The 18567-nt window shown below is 48.1% G+C and overlaps 2 protein-coding genes across 3 annotated transcripts; one reads left to right on the forward strand and one right to left on the reverse strand.

Moving 5' to 3' along the window:
- Positions 1-1696: 1696 nt before the first annotated feature.
- Positions 1697-4576, forward strand: LOC119304108. The gene is made up of 2 exons (XM_037581268.1): positions 1697-2059; positions 2842-4576. Exons 1-2 carry the CDS (start codon positions 1945-1947, stop codon positions 4386-4388), a joined length of 1662 nt encoding a protein of 553 aa, XP_037437165.1. The 5' UTR covers positions 1697-1944; the 3' UTR covers positions 4389-4576.
- Positions 4577-6745: 2169 nt separating this feature from the next.
- Positions 6746-12758, reverse strand: LOC119304109 (ABC transporter C family member 13). Of its 2 annotated transcripts, XM_037581271.1 has the most exons (12): positions 11923-12077; positions 11090-11833; positions 10686-11006; positions 10522-10608; positions 9644-10318; positions 9379-9543; positions 8712-9006; positions 8339-8553; positions 7873-8178; positions 7731-7794; positions 7372-7611; positions 6746-7219 (listed from the first exon to the last, which is right to left on the reverse strand). In XM_037581271.1, the coding sequence occupies exons 1-12, from the start codon at positions 11947-11949 to the stop codon at positions 7116-7118; spliced, it is 3243 nt and encodes a 1080-aa protein (XP_037437168.1). In that variant the 5' UTR covers positions 11950-12077; the 3' UTR covers positions 6746-7115. The 2 variants fall into 2 exon arrangements, with proteins under 2 accessions (XP_037437168.1, XP_037437166.1); XM_037581269.1 differs by having other exon boundaries at positions 11090-12758.
- Positions 12759-18567: the final 5809 nt, after the last annotated feature.

Genomic DNA, 18567 nt, shown 5'->3' on the forward strand with positions numbered 1-18567 from the left:
ATCGTCCCCCTCTCCCTCCATCTCCCCGCCATCGTGCCCGAGCCCAGCGATGATGCCAAAGTCCCGGTTCTCCGCGCCAGTAGGCGAAGGCGGTGGAAGTTCCTTGTCAGGCGGATTGTGGCACTGCCGCCCTCGCTCTCTGGGTGAATCTTCATCCACCACGGCAGGATACTCCTCCGACGAGGAGGAGGACCAGCAGCCGCAACAACGACCCTCCCTCCTTGTGGAGGTCGCTCTGACGGACAAAGAATACGTCCGTCAGATGGAGATCATGATGGAGCGCTCACTCCATCAAATGGGCCCGACACCACCATCGCTGGCACGCATGAAGGAGGAGTTACCGTCCCTGACACGTGTCTGCGTGAAGTAGGGGCCTGCGTCTCCACTCCGGCAGGTGAAGGATGAACCTGCATCCCCGCCACGCAACCACGACCTCCACATTGGAGGCCGCGTGAAGGCCGAGCCCGCGTCCCTCAGCGCCACCGCCGCGTGAAGGACTAGCCGATGTTGCCCCACCGCACAGCCGACACGCCCGCATTGATGGGCCCTCGTCGATGTCACGCCGCAACCGCCGCCCCATAAAGAAGGAGAAGTTGTTGCTCGCGATCATGAAGACCCGTGCCCACATCCTGCACTACCTCGAGGAGGTGGTTACGACGGTGCCTTGGGCTCGAGGGTCATCGTATATGAGAAAGAGAGTGGGCGAAACAGCAGGCGCGGTACGACCGGCGCAATGCCCGTCGCTGCTCCGCGTTCGCCAAGAGCGTCGCGGCACCGGAATGGGTCTGAAACGACCCGGACCTCGCCACCACGTGGGCGCTCGACACCTCCCTCACCACCGCAGAGACGGCCGCCGCCGCCTTGACGGCGAGCTCGCCAAGATCGACGAGAGAGTGGTCGCTTAGCGACTCCTCCGCCAACGTCGGCAGTGGCCAAGGCGGCCTTCCGCATCGTGCAATAGGAGGTGGATCGGCTCCTCCGCGAGCAGCATGCAGCCGCCAGACAAGGTTCTTGCGGTCCTCCGACGCCCTTCCGCCGCTGGAGGGACGACAACGATGACGACAGCCGCGGTGCCGCAGGATAGAGCTGGTCGTCCGGTATAGGTTCTAAGTTTTTTTATTGTTTTTAGTTAAACGGTCGAAATATCGTTCGTTTTATGTAAACTATATGTGAACTTGAATGAAATCAGTCGAGTTTGTTTGAATTTCGTCCGGTTTGTTTGAACCCTGTTTGAAATGTATGCAGATATCGTTGAATGTCCATCTCCCGCATCCGTGTCCGTGAACTGGTCTCATCCATCCATGGACGAATGCTAGAGGGAATTTGCGATTCGACGTTTGAAATGTCCTAACTCTTAGTAAATTTTTAGAATCTATATGTGCATTTTTCATAATATTATGAGGACAAACTTACCTCATATAGTTTTAGGATTAGCTGTGTGTATTTTACTATTCGCAGAATATGCACATTTTTATTAACACAGTATGGACACAAGCGCTACATATACACATACACTCATCCTATGATCGCACACAAGCATCAGGACTTAAACCTGATAGGCTGGGATATCTATGTCCCTCTAGTCATCTAACAACATATTGCTTTCGTAGAATATGCGCATTTTGAGTCCAAATCACACGGCGCAAAACCAGGTGTATACGTGCACGGCAAGCCCAAAACATGTTCTGATTTTCCAACGCCGAAAGCGACGACCTTTGTGTTTTCTTTTCTCCTGATAACAAAAGCCGCCGCCCAGTCCGAGCCTGACTGGATCCGAGGCCTACCCGGTGTCGCCATCAACCCCGCCGGGCCGGCGATTTGTCCCAGCTGATGGACGAGCCGCTCCCGTTTGACCGGAGTTCGGGAGTCCGGATCCAGCGGCCGGCTGACCTATAATAGTACGGGGAGAGGAGCTGAGAGGGGAAAGGTAGGAGTCGGTCGGCGATGGGTGGGTGGAGCTGCTTCTGCTGCGGCGACCTGTTCGGCGCCGGGGAAGATGCCGCGACCCGGCTGCCGGAGCCGTTCCAGCTGCCGGCGCCCTTGCCCGCATGGCCGCAAGGTTTCTGACGCCTTCTCCTCTCTTATCAGTTCTTGAATCAGTTCGTGGATCGTTTTCTTATGACCATTGATTGATGATTGGCCTGATGTAGCTTCATGAATAGTAGTAGTATTCACTTGTATGAATCCCTACTTAATTTGTTGGTTACTACTTTCTTGTTCAATTATTATCATCATTGACTGTTCTGTTGTTTATTTCTTTCCAAAAGGGGAGTTTAATACGGTTATAACAATACAATTTATCCTGATTGGTTTAATTCTGTCCTACTATGCTATATGCAGATTTCACTTCCCTGTACATATTCTTGAATGAACACAGTGATTGATAAATTTATAAAACGATGGATTCCCTCAAGGGAATTTCTTGCACATAGCTTGTCGTAGTGGCTCCCTCTTGTTACTTGCGCTTGAAGTGGCTTAGCCAGGATCGCCATGCTTTTACTTGGAAGGCACATCATTTTAGAAGGTAGCGATCGTAGCCTCAAAGGCATTCCTTGTGGGGCAAGAGTAATTTGTGATCATATATCATGAGAACTGTAGCTGGCTCATTCAAGAAGTGAAATCTGTAGTTTAAGTTTGTACAGGCCACTTGGGCTCGATTTTTGACTTTTTGTTGTGTCGGGGTTGCAATTTCCTTCATTTTTCTTTAGTATAAAGCGAATAATTGCATGTGCAAAACAATGTATTTGTTTCTCAAACTGATTGTTGTTTGTTTTGCCAAATATATTTGCTTTGCTGAACACTTGGACCTTGTAGTAACTTTGTCAAGCAACTACTTTACAGGACGGGACTTCGCAAAGGGCGTGATATGCATAGGAGAACTTGATATTGCAAATGTTACCCAACTCCGGAATATATGGAGCTACTCTGGAGCTACGTTCTATGAGCCAGAAGAGGTTCCTGATGGTTTCCACTGCCTTGGCCACTATGCCCAACAAAATGACCGGCTTTTACAGGGTTCTCTTGTTGTTGCAAGGGAAGCGGCTAGCTGCCAGTTAATCAATAGCAGGCCCGCTCTTGAGAAGCCATTAGATTACACCCTCGTTTGGACTAATGCTGGTGTGTATGAAGATGACAATAGTGAATGCGGGTGCTTCTGGTTGCCATCACCCCCGGAGGGTTATGAACCCCTTGGCTATGTGGTTACAAGAGGACCAAGGAAGCCCTCACTGGAGGCGGTCCGGTGTGTGCGACAAGACCTCACGGATCCATGTGAAAACTTTAGGTCAGTCATTAATGTGGAACGTACATGCCAAGTTTGGAAGACGAGGCCTTGCCACCGAGGGACAGCAGGACGAGGTATACCTGTTGGTACATTCTTCTGTGAAACAAATTCAGTTAACAGTAAGGAATCAGGCATTCCCTGCTTGAAGAACTGTGACCCGAATTTGAGAGCCATGCCTGATCTAGAGCAGATTCATGCACTAATCAAGCACTATGGCCCAACTGTGTTCTTCCATCCACAAGAGAAATACTTGCCGTCATCAGTTTCTTGGTTCTTTGAGAATGGAGCTACACTGAACAAGAAAGATATGAAAATGGGAGATCCAATACTTGCTGGTGGCTCAAACCTGCCTGCTGGTGGGACGAACGATGGTGAGTACTGGATTGACCTCCCAGATGATAAACTGCGTGAGTTTGTCAAAGTTGGTAATCTGAAGAGTGCTGAGCTCTATGCTCATGTCAAACCGGCTCATGGAGGGACCTTCACTGACATTGCAATGTGGGTGTTCTGCCCGTTCAACGGGCCAGCAACAATAAAGGTTGGACTTGCAAGCTTTGCTCTGCAGAAGGTTGGCAGGCATACCGGAGACTGGGAGCATTTCACCCTCCGTATAAGTAACTTCTCTGGAGAACTCTCATCTGTCTACTACTCAGAACACAGCGGGGGAGGGTGGGTGGACGCTTGCGATCTGGAGTTCATCTCTGGAAACAAGGCGATCGTGTATTCGTCGAGGAATGGGCACGCAAGCTACGCGCACCCTGGCTGCTACCTGCAGGGCTCTGAAAACCTCGGCGTCGGATTAAGAAATGACGTCGCACGGAGCGACCTGTCAATCGATTCGAGCACAAGGTACAAGATCATCTCGGCAGAATACCTTGGAGACGCCGTGGTGGAACCGTGCTGGCTGCAGTACATGAGGGAGTGGGGCCCGACCGTGACGTACAACTCGCGGTCAGAGGTGGACACGGTGCTTAGCTTCCTGCCGTTCTTCCTCCGGTTCACGGCAGAGGCCATATTCGACAGTCTTCCTGCGGAGCTGTACGAGGAGGAAGGCCCGACCGGACCGAAGGAGAAAGATAATTGGGATGGTGATGAGCGGTGCTAGGCCGCGTCGCCTTTGTGGTCTATCCCTGTTGCTTATTCATGTACATTGTTTGTGTTGAGAATGTTGGTTGGTACGTATGATATATTGATAGAGCTTTGCAAGTGGACTTGTAGTGCTGGGTATTTTTAGATCACAATTCCAGTGTTGTATCTACAAAAAAAAGTGTCGCTCTGGCTGTCTAGTTTCTACGTCCCAGCATTTTGCATTTCCCCAACTAGTTTTTCTGAGGAAGTGAGTATGTACTGATATCGTGCACTGAAGATGTAAACCAGAAGGTAAATGTTTGCGTTTCGGCACGCCGGCCGAACGCTCCGCCGGACGCGCGAGCGCCTTCTGATTAAACGCGATCGAACGCTGCATCTTCGAAACTGCTGTATAGACGATGGATGTGTGCACGACAGTGGGACGATGGATAATCCAGCCGTTGATATGCGCTGGATAGTATGCATGGACGGCTTGACATGTGCTGCCGTGCACAAGTCGTCCACACGTCGTCGTGTGTATAGCAGCATAGCAGCGCTGCTGCATCTTATTCGCCCAGGGTAACGACCCACGTGTGACTTTTCTTGGCCCACCACCCCTCCTATCTTATCTCCTCCCAAAACAAATGTGGCCCACTCGTTTGCTACAGTGTATCGTCTCCTACCTCCAGAAACGCTTCTGTAGATGGCTCCACCGCGTGATTTTTTTTTCAATCTCCGCACCGTGATGCACAAACTCTCCTGCAACGGAGGTGCTTGGACTGTGCCGGGGCGCCGCGACGGAGGTGCTGGGACCGTGCAGGGGGCGCCATGCCAAGCCGTGCCGATGAGTCTCCATGGATGACCATGGCGAAGGTTGTGATGCCAGCGAGCGGATAACGATGCTAAAACTAGCATTTTGTTTTGCTTCAATCGGCCAAATCCAGAGCTGGAACCACAGTTGTTTTTTGCTACAGCCAATAAGCGAGTTGGAAACACAGCTGGTTTTTGCTACAACTATATCATTTTTTTGCTGCAACCGGTGTCGCTATTTGCTATAATCTTCGGCGGTGTAGTTTGGTGACCCATGACAACAAACAGCTGCAACTGGGAGATGAGGAAAGTTGCAACCCACGCCGCGAAAAGCTGCATCCAGCAACAAAAAAGGCTACTACTGTCAGAATGACGTGCTCCAACCAACGACGGCGAATTTGTGGCCGGCGACGGCAGATGCAAAAAAGCTTCAAACGGTGTGCAAAAAAGCTTCAACCAGCAAAGGAGTAAGCTTCAAGTATGGAAAAGCTTCAAATTGATGTGGAAGAAAAACTTTGAACCATGAAAAAAGTTTCAACCGGCAAAGGAGTAAGCTTCAAGCATGGAAAAGCTTCAAATGGGTGTGGAAGAAAAACTTTGAACCGTGAAAAAAATTCAACCGGCAAGGAAAGAACTTCAATCGGTAAAGGAAAAAGCTTCTACTGGGCGCCGACATGGTTACAATGGTGTGAGCGGCAACACCGGGAGCTACGGCCTAACGGCCGGCGGCGGCGGCTAATTTGCTGCAACGACGTAAGGGTCGAGCGTTCTACAACGACGGTGCTTCTACAGAACGATGGCTGGGTGTTCCGACGAGGTCCTGCTGGAACCGACGAGCACGGGTCTTGCGAGGATGGCGACCGGCAGCGGGGACGGCACCCAACGGCGAGTTGCTGATGCTTCAAGGGGACGGCAGCCGGCGTCGGGGCCGGTGGGAGCTTCAAGGTCCGGCCTCAAGCGTCATGGATGTCCAGCGATGCTATTTTGGATCGGATGCCGTTTTGTTTAAGGAAAAAAAAAGCAAAAGGCCTGATCTAACGGTGGGTAACAACCGAATCTAACGCATTAGATGTGACCGGCCGAAAAACTGGGCCGGCGCACCAGCGCCGAGCAGTGCCCAAACCAGAACCATTTTGCATTTCCCCGACTAGTTCTCCTGAGGAAGTGAGGAAGTACTGATGTCGTCCACTGAAGAACTAAACCAGAACCTACATACAGGTAGTCGGAATTGTGTACGATTCTACAACTTCACGATCTAAACCAACCCCTATGATAGTAGAAATCTATTACTCCATCCGTTCATATATAAAATATTTTCTAACTTTTTTCTCTAGATCAGATGTATAGACACATTTTTATGTTCCATATTGAAATATCAAAAACATCTTATATTTGTAAATGGAGCTAAGTAGTTATGATTCTACAATTTGCGTTACGATCCTACAACAGAGCTGTGATCCGATCCAGGATCATGATTTTGACTACCTTGCACGCATACATCCACTGCATCACATTTTCGGGCTAAACACAGAACAGTTTCAATACGTAACATAGGAGCTGTCACAGAGATGAAGCACTCCAATCTGACGCCGAAAAGGAAAGCAAAATTTCCCCCTTTATTACCCACGTTATTTCTGTTCATTTTCCCATCATGCAAGGGGAGAAGCAGTACAGTGTTATACATACAAAAGCATCAGAGCTTCGGTGAATGCCGCCAACTCCTCCCGTGGCATTCGATCGCCTGCCGCGTTCCCTCGAAGTAGAATCCATGGTTATTGAGGTCAGGGAACGCGCCGGGCGTTTCTTTCCCGCTCATGTACCTCTCCTATCCTCCTGTCTTGCGTCGCCCTATGGTGTTGCTACTTACTTGTATGGTGTGAGTAGACTGGCAGATTCGGCTACCTTACCTCCCAGCCTCTATTCTCGGTGGGGGATTTAAGCTAAGCCTCTCTCTCTATATACAGCTCGCCCTGGTGGAGTACTCGGATACTAGCTGCATGAACATCGAGGACTTGTCCTCCAGAAGCCTCTGGGGTGTGTCGAACTCCGCAATTTTACCTGAAATAAACAAGAACAAGGTGAATTCACCGTAAAGGCTGTTGCTCCAAGAACAGTGTTTAGCTAGGAGTGTTACTCGGATAATTCAACATACGATCAGTAAGAAACAAAACATGTGATGGTCTTGGTTAATCGTGTGAAGGAGCATGTACCGTCGCTAAGCACCATGACTAGGTCACTGTCGATAACCGTTGGGATCCTGTGTGCAATTGTACAGACAGTGCAATCCCTGAATTCGCTGCGGATGATCTTCTGGATGAGATTATCTGTAGCAGTGTCAACTGATGCCGTTGCCTCATCAAGCACCAAAATTCTTGCCTGCTTAAGCAGCGCCCTACCCAATGCAATAAGCTGGCGCTGTCCCACACTCCAGTTATCCCCATTCTCCAGTACTGCAATGGCACCACAAATATCCAGGAAAATATAATTTTGTTTTACGAGGTGTCATGCTTTACGAAGTGTCATGCTCACTCTTTGAAGAAGTGTTTGAATATTCAAAATTAGAACAAACCTGGACTGTCCAGTTTTTCTTCCTTCGAACGAATGACCTCTCCTAGCTGGCACTTCTCTAGTGCCTGAAAGAAAAGAATTCTCTTCCATAAAGATCATGGCACATTTAACATGAGGATAGCATAAAAGCGACCATGGCATACCTCCCAAATTTCTTGATCAGAACGCTCTTCAAGAGGGTCAAGATTCATTCTGATAGTACCCTCGAACAATGTAGGGTCCTGAGGAATGATGCTCAACCGTGACCGCAGATCATGAAGGCCAATCGCAGAAGCATCGATGTCGTCAATGATAATTTTCCCTCCTGCTGGTTCAATTAGACGGAAAAGAGCCTGAATGAGAGTAGATTTACCACTTCCAGTTCGTCCTACAATCCCAATCTTTTTCCCACCAGGAAAAATACAACTGACTCCATGTAGAACAAAGGGAAGGTCATCCTTGTAGCGGACCTATGATATTTAGCAAAAGCACAATAAGATGCCGTAAATAAAACAGAAGTATGTTCAGCTTAGAAGAAGAAAAATAGATTACATACTACTTTTGGTGAATATATATAATGAAGAGCAAATGGATAATGACAAATAAATAATGGCTACGGGCTAAGTTTACCTTGAGATCAATCAATTCAATGTTTCCATTCTCAGGCCATGAGGAAGGGGGACGGCAATTCTCGATAATCAGTGGTGCTTCACTAGGAATCTTGCAATACTGATAAATACGCTCAACAGAGATGATTCTGTTCTCTAATTTACAGAAGCTCAATATCCACCTTGACATCCGAGCATTTAAGTTGAGTCCATATGTGACAGCAAGCCCAGCCATGCCTATCAATTGGAAAGCTTGTTTAGATTGAGAAGCATATTGCCATATTTTATTGAAAAAGATATGCAAGTTTTCTAGTGCACCTAACAAGTGATCTATTGGGTAAGGCAAGATCATAAAATGCAACAGAACGGTGTGTGAGACAGCAGATAAGACATACTTGGTTCAATTGTTCCAGGAGGAAAGCTCACAAGTATTGCCATGCAGAAAGCAAACACAAAAGTTGAGAGCAATTCCATTCGCAGGCAGAGCCATTCAATAGCTGCAAGGCTGGAAAACAAAGGCCGAGCAAAACAATCAAGGAGGTAAAGATTTCTTTTCATGAATCTTTTCTCCTGACCAAATCCTCTGATAGTAGCAGCACCAGCGATTGACTCGCTAAACAAATGGATCACTGGAGACTTCTGAACACTCAAGATCCTAGTCAGCTCCCTCGATGAAGCAATGTAATATCTCTGCAAGTTCATGGTAGCAAGGACATCCATTATCTATTGTGTGATGAAGATCTTTAAAAGTCTTTTGGTACACAAAATCATCAAGCTATCTTGAACACAGGCCTCGTGCTTTAAGAATAATAAGCTTACTTCACAACTTTCGATGCTTTCATGCTGAACATATGCATATGTTCTCTGGTTAATTGGCTGCTAGTTAAATGACAAAGGCAGCCAAAAAAATTATGTGCGCATAATTCTTTAGTGATTCATTTAGCCATTTAGGTGTATCTACCCTTGCTATCTGCCTTATTTGTATTACAATTTCCATTAAAGAAATTAAGGATCCCAGGTAATGTTAGCCCTAAAAGAAAACCTGAAAGTTTAGCAATTTACCTGCATCCACATGCATGCCATAGCCATAGGAACTATAAGAAACAGAACTTGCCATGTGACTTTGCTCATGACAGCAACGATTCCAAGGAGTTGAATTGTTGTTGATGCAAACCCCCCTAGCCTGAATGCTATATCAAGGTCCACAACACTTTGATCTACAGAAACCTGATATGAAGTATGATTGAAGAAGATTAGAGTATGCAAATTAGAAAAGCCACACAGGTGTCAAATACAAATTAGGAGCAAGAGCATGATCTAAACTTACTCGATTCAGAATCCGTCCAGATGGTGTAGTATCGAAGAATGACATTGGCGCTCGAAACACACACCTTAGCATTTTTATAAATAGTTTCTGAGCAGCTGCTAAACCAAATGTAGCTACAAGAAGGCTTCTCACAAACACAAACAATGAACTCCCGAAAGCAAGGCACATATAAACAACAAGAAGGACCACACTACTTGTCTTAGGTGCATCTCCTTCTGTTTGTGGGTTTGCCCATGCCATCCACCAGTTACTGGCAATCTGAAGAACTTGGAACAGGGTTTGCGCCAAGACAATGAGTGGAATCAGTGAACCTTTGTAGGCTTCCCCCATGTATGTTAAATAAACATTTAAGCTAACTCTTCCTCGCTCCCTCTCCTCTTCCTGAACAGTACGCTTCTTCTTACGTTCTTCACTCTTTTTCTTGTCCTTAATTCCACGTCTATTAGATGACTTCCCATTTTCAGATACTTTATTTTTCAGGTTATCGATATTGCTAACACTTGGTGTCAATCTTTTGTTAGGAACGGAAGGAGCGATATCTCCATCAGAATCTTCGCCAAAATCCATGGTCTCGATAGCTTCATTATGAGCAGAAACCAGAGCATTGAAATCGGTTCCAGCTTGGAGAAGATCATCATATTTTCCAGCTTGGGTGATATGACCATCCTTAAGAACCTGTGCCATGACAAAAAAAAAAAAACACAATGAGAGATCAAGGGCCCATTATCCCATGAACAGTCCAATGAGAAGTATTAGAAAAGATAGCGTAACTTTCATGCAGAATCTGCTGGTTTTTCTAATCAGGAAACATGGATAAACAACACGTCAAATTGAACAACTCAATAGGCTAATAGATTTTGTGAGAAAAGTAGTATTACCAATATCAAGTCAGCAGCTGGTAGGAACTCGACTTGATGGGTTACATAAATTACTGTTTTGCTAGCTAGTGCCCCCAATATATAGTCCTGCAACACAAAATCTGACATGTTATGAAACAGAAGCACCTTTAAAAAAAATAGAATAAGGCAACATCGATACAGACCTTAAATAGATCGCTTCCAGTATGAGCATCAACAGCACTGAAGGGGTCATCAAGCAAATAAATATCAGCATCTTGGTACAATGCTCTCGCAAGCTGCACTCTCTGTTTCTGACCTCCACTCAAATTAATGCCTCTGTCACCAATGATGGTCTGATCTCCATACTGGAGCAACTGAAGATCTTTCTTCAGGGAGCAAGCCTCAAGTACTCTCTTATAACGCGGTCTGTCCATTGGAGTGCCGAAAAGAACGTTCTCCTCAATATTTCCAGACTGTATCCAGGCAGTCTGAGAAACATATGCTGCTGTACCACTGATCCTAACCTGAATAAGGAGCAGAAGGAAAATGTAATTAAACTGTCATTCAAGTTAGCATCAACTCTCTTTATTTTTATGCGTGTACTTACTTGGCCAGACAGCTTGGGTATCTCCCCAAGTATAGAGGACAATAGACTTGATTTGCCAGAACCAATCACACCACAGACTGCTACTCTCATGCCTCTCACCACACTAAGTTGTATATCAGAGAGTGTAGGGTTTGAGCAAGATGGGTTCCAAGAGAAACTGCCATCCCTGATATCGATTGCCTTGTCTGTACTACCCTGTGGAACACTTATTGTTGCATCATCCGGCAACTCTTCTTGCCGTAAGAAGTGAGACAACCTGTCCAAAGACACCCTCGTCTGAGCTATCATGGAGATGAGATCAGGGAAATTCCTCAGAGGCTCTTGAAGGATCCTAAAGGTAGCTAATGCAGAGAGAACACCTCCGGCAGTGAGCTCGCCACCAAGCAATATACAAGTGCCGAAAGTTATGACCGAGACAAAGATTGGCGAACTCCAGAAAACAAACGTAACTGCGGCCTGTGAGTACAAAGCCCACTTGAGCCACCTGCATTCAACGTTCCTCATCTCTTCAAGCATTATCCTATACCGGTCCTCCCATGCCTGCAACTTGAGAATTCTCATACTCTTCAAGCACTCTGCAGTCTTGCGCATTCGCTCATCCTTTGCTGCCATCAGCTTATCTTGGTAGTGCTCCTGCAGCTTCGCCACAGGAACCGAGGCAGCAATTGACAGCGCGGTGGCTATCAATGTCGAGACAGTGGCGATCCCGACATTCTTGTACAGGATGGCGAGCGCAAGGATGATCTGCAGTGGAAGCATCCATATGTCATGAAAGTACCATGCATAGTCCCCCACCCGCTGCACATCGACCGCCATGTAATTCACAATCTCACCGCTCGTATGGCTCTGCTTTGAGGCATTCGACAGCCTGAGGCCCTTCCGGTACACCATGGCCGTCAGCCCGGACTTGACATGGATCCCCATGACGTCCACGCCCAGGTACCACTGGCGAGCAGTGAGCGTCTCAATCAACTTTGATACAAAAAATACGGAGGCAAGGATGTAACCTTCATGGGGGAAGGCAATTTTGCCACTGAGGTAGTCCACAAAGTAGCTGATCAGGTAGGGGCCGACATAGGACACGACGGTGTTCACCGCGGCGAAGGCGCCGTTGATGGCCGCCTCCCGCCAGAAGGACTTGAGTATTGCCCATGCCAGCGATGGCTCCTTGTCAGGGCACTCCAGCCGTTGGCGCTCATAGTGACTGCTCATGGCCTTGTAGCAGAACTTGGCACGATCCTTGTGAGCCAGCAAGGGTATGTCAGCCAGCTCGAGCGGCCTCTTGGCCCCAACCGAGAGCAGCGGACTGAGCCATGAGAGCGTTGCAAGGCTGAGGATCCCGGCATCGCCGTAGGGAGTCACCCGCAGGCAGCCGGGCTCCTCCTCGGCACCTCTGCGCTGGCCGCCGAGCAACAGGGGCTCGTGGACACCGGTGTCGTCATCACTGAACTCCAACTCGACACCGCTGGAACCCATCACACCAACCAAGCAGAGGAAGCCGAGGGCCGGCAGCGACGCGAAGTTGGCGACCATGTGCGCGTAGTCCGCATCACGGTCGTCGGCGCCCATGAGGCGCCTGGAGTCGTCGAAGGCGATGGCGACGGAGAGCGCGAAGGCGAGCACCCACCAGACCCGGACGAGCGCCGGGAACCTGCCGCGGCCCCCGGCGCGCGCCCGCAGCGCGAGCGCCAGCAGGGCCGCCCAGGCCAGCGCCTGCACGGCCGGCAGCAGCAGCGCCTCGGCCTCGACGGGCGGCGGCGCGGCCGCGACCTCGTAGGTCAGCGCGGCGAGCTGCGCCAGCAGGACGTAGGCGCAGCAGGCGAGGGCGGCCCTGAACCAGGCGCCCCCGGCGGCGGGCGGCGGGGAGGCGAGGGGCGGCCCATCGTGGACGAGGTTGCGGGCGCGGCGGGGCGGCTTGAGGCAGGAGGCGCAGCGGGAGGCGAGGGCGCGCGCGCCGCGGAGGAGCAGGAGGAGGAGCGCGAGGGCGAGCAGCGCGGCGTGCGCGGCGGCGGCGGCGGCCTCCGTGAGGGGGAGGGGGGTGTGGGCGCGGAGGCGCGGCATTGGGTGGGTGGGATCGGGGGCGTCAGGAGGAGGGGGCGGGGGGCGGCGAGGGGTTTAAAAGGCATTGGGGGCCTCCCACCCGGCCGCTGGCGAGAGAGCTCAGGGCGGGCGGGCGGGCGGCGGGCGCGGATGGGAACAAAGGCGGGGGTTTTGGCCGCTACCGGCTCGCCGGACGAGGCGAGTGACGGGGGAGATTCGGTGGATTTTTGCGTCTAAATGCAGCGGCAGCGCACGGATGGATGGATGGATGGATGAAGGAAGGAACGGGGTGTCTCTCCCGCCCGCCCCGTGCCCGTTGCTGCTACGTGTTCTTGGGCGATCCCGCTCGTCGGCGCTGCGTGTCCGCGCGCCCGTGCCGCGTGGGGGGCGGGGAGATGCGGTGAGGGAGGAGTAGGTGGGTGGAGGTGGGATTTGGGGGTCGGGGGCGACGGTGGGAGAGGAGAGGAGAGGAGTCGAGTCAGGTCAGGTGGTAGGGGGCGTGTTGGTTTTCCACTGAGGAGGAGGGGACGGTTTTTGGGTTGCAGACGGGACGACGACGATGACGAGCGAGGCGGCATTTATAGACACACGGCAAGCAAGGAGAGTTGCGGGTGGGTTTTTCCTTTTCCTCTTCGGACCGTGCGTGGCAGGGTTGGGTTCGCAGTCCTTAATTTTCTTCCGATGATAATATATGTACTAGGAGTATTTATTACTCGATCTAGTCTGGCGACTCTTGTTTGTTTCAGACACACTGCACGTGAACGCATCCTTGCTAAGAGTGTACCACCACCACCACTATTCTACTGCCACTACCACTGTGTTCCTATTAAAAAAAGGGTGATACATGTGCAGTTAAAACATAAAAAACTACAGGTATTTTCCAGTAGGAGGAAAAGAGCTTTTAGGAACCTTCATCTCCAAAAGCATCTGCAATCAGAATAGGCAAATATGCCCACCCGGCCATCCCTCGTTTGTGTTCACTTCTGTCCTCATTCCCTCGTATCCAAAATATCAAATGCATAGGCAAGAATAACTAATGACCTAACAGACACACCCGTCACCTCCGCAGAGGATGGCACCCAATCTCCGCCGCCGGCACCTCCTCCTTTGTGTCTCCCTCTTACGGCGGCTGGCTTACTCCGTCGGGCAAAGCCCGATGGCGGCAGGATCCTCCCATGTGTCGTGTCATGCGACACCGATGGGTGTGTTGCGTCTATCCAAGTCTGAGCATGGTCGTTGAGATCGTAGAAAAGTGGTAGCGACAACACATAATTGACTTCAATTTGGTTGTGCTCCTCGAGTACCCGGTCTCGAGGTCTCGAGTGAAAATCCTAGGTTTGACCCGAGTGGGTTATTCCTCACAATGGTGATATTTTTGTGTCATATCTTGTTGAAGGCATTGCTCGAATATGCTTAGACATGTTCTTCAGAGTGAAAAACCTAGAATCCGACCTCTGGTGGTTGGATCCGGCTATGAAGACGCTTGAGCGTCGCCCTTCATGAAGGTGTTGCTATTGAAGAACCTAGTCATCATGTGATGTAAAGAAATTGTTGATACGGATATGATCATTGTTGTAGTTTGTCGATCATTGTTTTGATCGCTTCGGATCTTTTTCCTTTTTTCTCGCACAAATGCATAATTTTCGTCTTGTATGACTTAGCTATTTGCCGGCGTGTCTAGATGTGTGTGCGTTCGTGTTGCCTGTGTGCATCCTAACTATGTATAGGCCAGGTGTGTACTCATTGTGTTTGTATTTACTTGATGCTACATCTGTAAAATTCACCCTTTGTCGAAAATCGAATACATAGGCAAGCATGAAACGTGGATTAACACACGTACTTTCATAGTTCGTACATGATATACAACATAGTTCATATAGAACATATCAAAATAGAACATAGCATAATAAAGTTCATTATACATGTCATTGGAGTACCAAATTTTAGCATTTTCTATAGGACATGGCATAGGGAACTTTATCATATTTGCCATCTGAGTACCAAAATGTAGCATGTTATATTCATAGGATTAGAGAGGAAGTTCAACCACGGACGTCGCAGCCTGATGAGTGATATTTTTACATTCATTTCACCTTTGCTTAAACCGAGATATTTTAATTAAAAAGAGATATTCGCCCCGATATTGATACTAATGACTAATGAATGCAAAGGATTCTCCAAATCCTCTCTTTGATGTGTTTCCACAAGAAATGGACTAAAAGGGAAGAAATCACGTGTGAAAATGGAATGGAAGGAGAATGGAGGAAGAAGGAATCACCAGGAGATGTTTGCGTGAAAACAACACAAAAGACGGCGTTCTGAGCGTCCGTATGGCATGAATTCCAAGGCAGGTCGTCCACCTAAACAACTTTCGTTAAAAGGACCCCGTCGAAATGTCAACAAGGAGATGAGCACAGAAGCCAGAACCTCTTCACCATCATCCTCATCCGCAAACCCTAGCCGTCACCATCTCCACCACCACCGTAGTGCTCATCCATCCCATGCATACTTGTACATGCATCGCACAAGACATCCATTTTAAAATATATTGCAATCAAACAATCAATCTCAAGATGTGTTCTTCAATGTTTTTTTCTTGTGATCTGCTCTCCATATGTGAGTAGTTCGGTAAGGTATGGGTTAAGACTTGTAATCCGAGGTATTTGTTGATGGGATCAATGGAAGACTTCGACATAACGTCTCGTATGTGTGAAATAAAATTGTTTCATGAAGATTTCTCTTGTCTTGTCCGTGATCTTGATCCCTGCAGGTACCCAGGATCATGGAGATCTACCACCGGTGATGCTAGGAGCAAGGAGACCGTGAAGTGTTATACTGAACACCAGTGATAGTAAGGTTTAGTAGGGCAATATGGATCATATCCTTGGGGAGAAATTAGGTGTAGTCATTAAATGCCCGAAGCTCTTGTCTGATTTCATTATCTTAATTATCAAGGCAACCCCGCGCGACGGATAGGGCATGCGGTAGGACAACTGATTCTTCATGCAGGACTCATGCCAGTCGAGATGTTATTTGGACATGTCCCCCACTTTGATCTGCAACAAGCACATCTCGACGGGTGACTTCCAGCGCATAAACTAATATATTGTTTGATCCCAGCACAAATACAAGGTTGTAAGCATAAGACCTCATACCCGTACCTCTTTTTATTATAAGTGTTTGAATCACTATTTGCTTGTCAATCCGGTCAGAAGCTGGATTTGACACTTTGGCGAAAGCTTGCTAGAGACCATCTCTTCAAGGCAATCTTCCTCTCGTGGGTTTGATAACCCCGGGTCACCTCTGGGGAAATAGGTGCGGGATACTCTTTTCTGTTCCAATACCGGATCAATAAAAAGGAGATATCACTGCCCTGGTACTTGCCCTTGTCCTCGTGGTCATGGAAGTAGCGCTCGAAGATGCAATAGCAATGGAAGAACTACCAAAGGGTAACATCATGCCACGACCCAGCCATCCCAGGAGCAATCCTCCACATACAGCCAACCTAGGAAGGTAGAAGGCCATCCAAACAATAGTTTCCTTCAACTTAGACTAGCCGGCCCAACCAACATTTTGTTGCAAGCTCCGGTAGAAGGCCATCCAAACAATAGTTTCCTTCAACTTAGACTATCCGGCCCGACCAACATTTTGTTGCAAGCTCGGCCACTGCGCAATACTGATCGAGATGGATTAGCTCGGCGCCGGAGTTGAACGTGTCGGGCATGACACTAGACATGTTTAGATCCTCCTCTTTGTGGGGGGAGGCCGACTCGGGGCACTGATGGCTCGCGCTTACTCCACCGGAGGCCACAGGCGGCCCTAGCTTTCTACTTTGTCTGGATCCGAATACGGGCATTGATAGCTCACAAGTAGGGGATTTATTGTAGCTCTTTTCAATAAGTAAGAGCATCAAACTCAATGAGGAACAAAAGGAAATGGTCAATAGATTTTAGTAAGAGCCCACTATAAAAGCTGCAAAGATTGTTTGATGGTTTGTTCGATCACATGAACAATTGCCAGAACATGAATTATAACAAAAGTAGACCAAGTTACTTTCAGTAGACAAAAGTATAACAAAAATATCGGAGCAGGAAGTAGACCAAGACAAGCTGATTGTTTTACTTATAGAGATCAAATCGCTCTCATGGATATATGGGACTTTCACCAAGTTACTTTCATCTAGTTTCATTGAGTTGACATTCATTGCCTTGACACTTTGTTGTGTGGTGGAGTAATGTGTTGTTCTTACTTTAAAAAGCATACTTATGATTATGTCATACCGATGAGTGATATTTTTACACTCATTTCACCCTTGTTTAAACTGAAATATTTCAATTAAAAAGTGATATTCGCTCCGATATTGGTAGTAATGACTAATGAATGCAAAGAATTTCACAAATCCTCTCTTTGATGTGCTTCCACAAGAAATGGGCTAAAAAGGAAGGAATCATGTGTGGCAATGGAATGGAAGAAGAATGGAGGAGAAAGGAATTACCAGTAAGCGTCTGCGAGGACATAGCACAAAAAACGACGTTTCATACGGGCGTGATTCCAAGGCAGATCATCAAACCCAACAACTTTTGTTGAAGGGACCCCATCGAAATGTGAAATGATAGGGGAGCACAGAGCACAGAAGGAGAGCCTCTTCATCATCATTCACAAACCCTAGCCGCCGCCATCTCCACCACCACCATAGTGCTCATCCACATCCCATTCGTACTTGTAATCGTGCATCACACGAGGCATCCATTGTAAAACATATTGCAATCTATCAATCTCAAGACGTGTTCTTTGATATTTTCTTCCTGCAGTCTAATCTCCATGTGTGAGTAGTTCAATAAGGTACGGGTTGAGGCATAAGCCTTGCTACCCGAGGTATTTGTTGAGGGGGTCAGTGGAAGACTTTGATATAACGCCCCGTATGTGTGAAATAAAATTGTTATGTGAAGATGTATCTTGTCTTGTCCGTGATCTTCATCCCTGCAAGTATCCATGATTATGGAGATCGAGCACAAGTGAGGCTAGGAGCAAGGAAACCGTGAAGTATTATACCGAACACCGGTGACAGTAAGGTTTAGTAGGGTAACATGGATCATATCCTTGGGGAGAAATGAGGTGTAGTCATTAAATGCCCAAAGCTCTTGTCTTACTTCACTATCTTAATTATCAAGGTAACCCCGCGCGATGGATAGGGCCTGCGGTAGGACAACTGATTCTTGATGCAGGACTCATGCTGGTTAAGATGTTATTTGAACACATCCCCCACTTCGATCTATAACAAGCACATCTCGATAGGTGACTTCTAGCGCAGAAACTAATATTATATTTGATCCCATCGTGAATACAAGGTTGTAAGCATAAGACCTCATACCCGTACCTTTTTTATTATAAGTGTTTGAACCACTTTTTGCTTGCTGATCCGGTCAAAACCTGGATTT

The sequence above is a fragment of the Triticum dicoccoides genome, chromosome 5A, assembly GCF_002162155.2.
Source record: "Triticum dicoccoides isolate Atlit2015 ecotype Zavitan chromosome 5A, WEW_v2.0, whole genome shotgun sequence".
Classification (NCBI taxonomy): Eukaryota; Viridiplantae; Streptophyta; class Magnoliopsida; order Poales; family Poaceae; genus Triticum; species Triticum dicoccoides.

Bases quoted from the DNA above. Each gene is read 5' to 3' on its own strand.
- LOC119304108 (XM_037581268.1), top strand. From the start codon at position 1,945: ATGGGTGGGTGGAGCTGCTTCTGCTGCGGCGACCTGTTCGGCGCCGGG. The intron at 2,060-2,841 runs GTTTCTGACGCC...ACTACTTTACAG, and splicing joins CTTGCCCGCATGGCCGCAAG to GACGGGACTTCGCAAAGGGC.
- LOC119304109 (XM_037581269.1), bottom strand. From the start codon at position 12,658: ATGGGCGCCGACGACCGTGATGCGGACTACGCGCACATGGTCGCCAAC. The intron at 10,609-10,685 runs GTCTGTATCGAT...TTTGTGTTGCAG, and splicing joins CTGGAAGCGATCTATTTAAG to GACTATATATTGGGGGCACT. The intron at 9,007-9,378 runs GTAAATTGCTAA...ATGAACTTGCAG, and splicing joins TGGCATGCATGTGGATGCAG to AGATATTACATTGCTTCATC.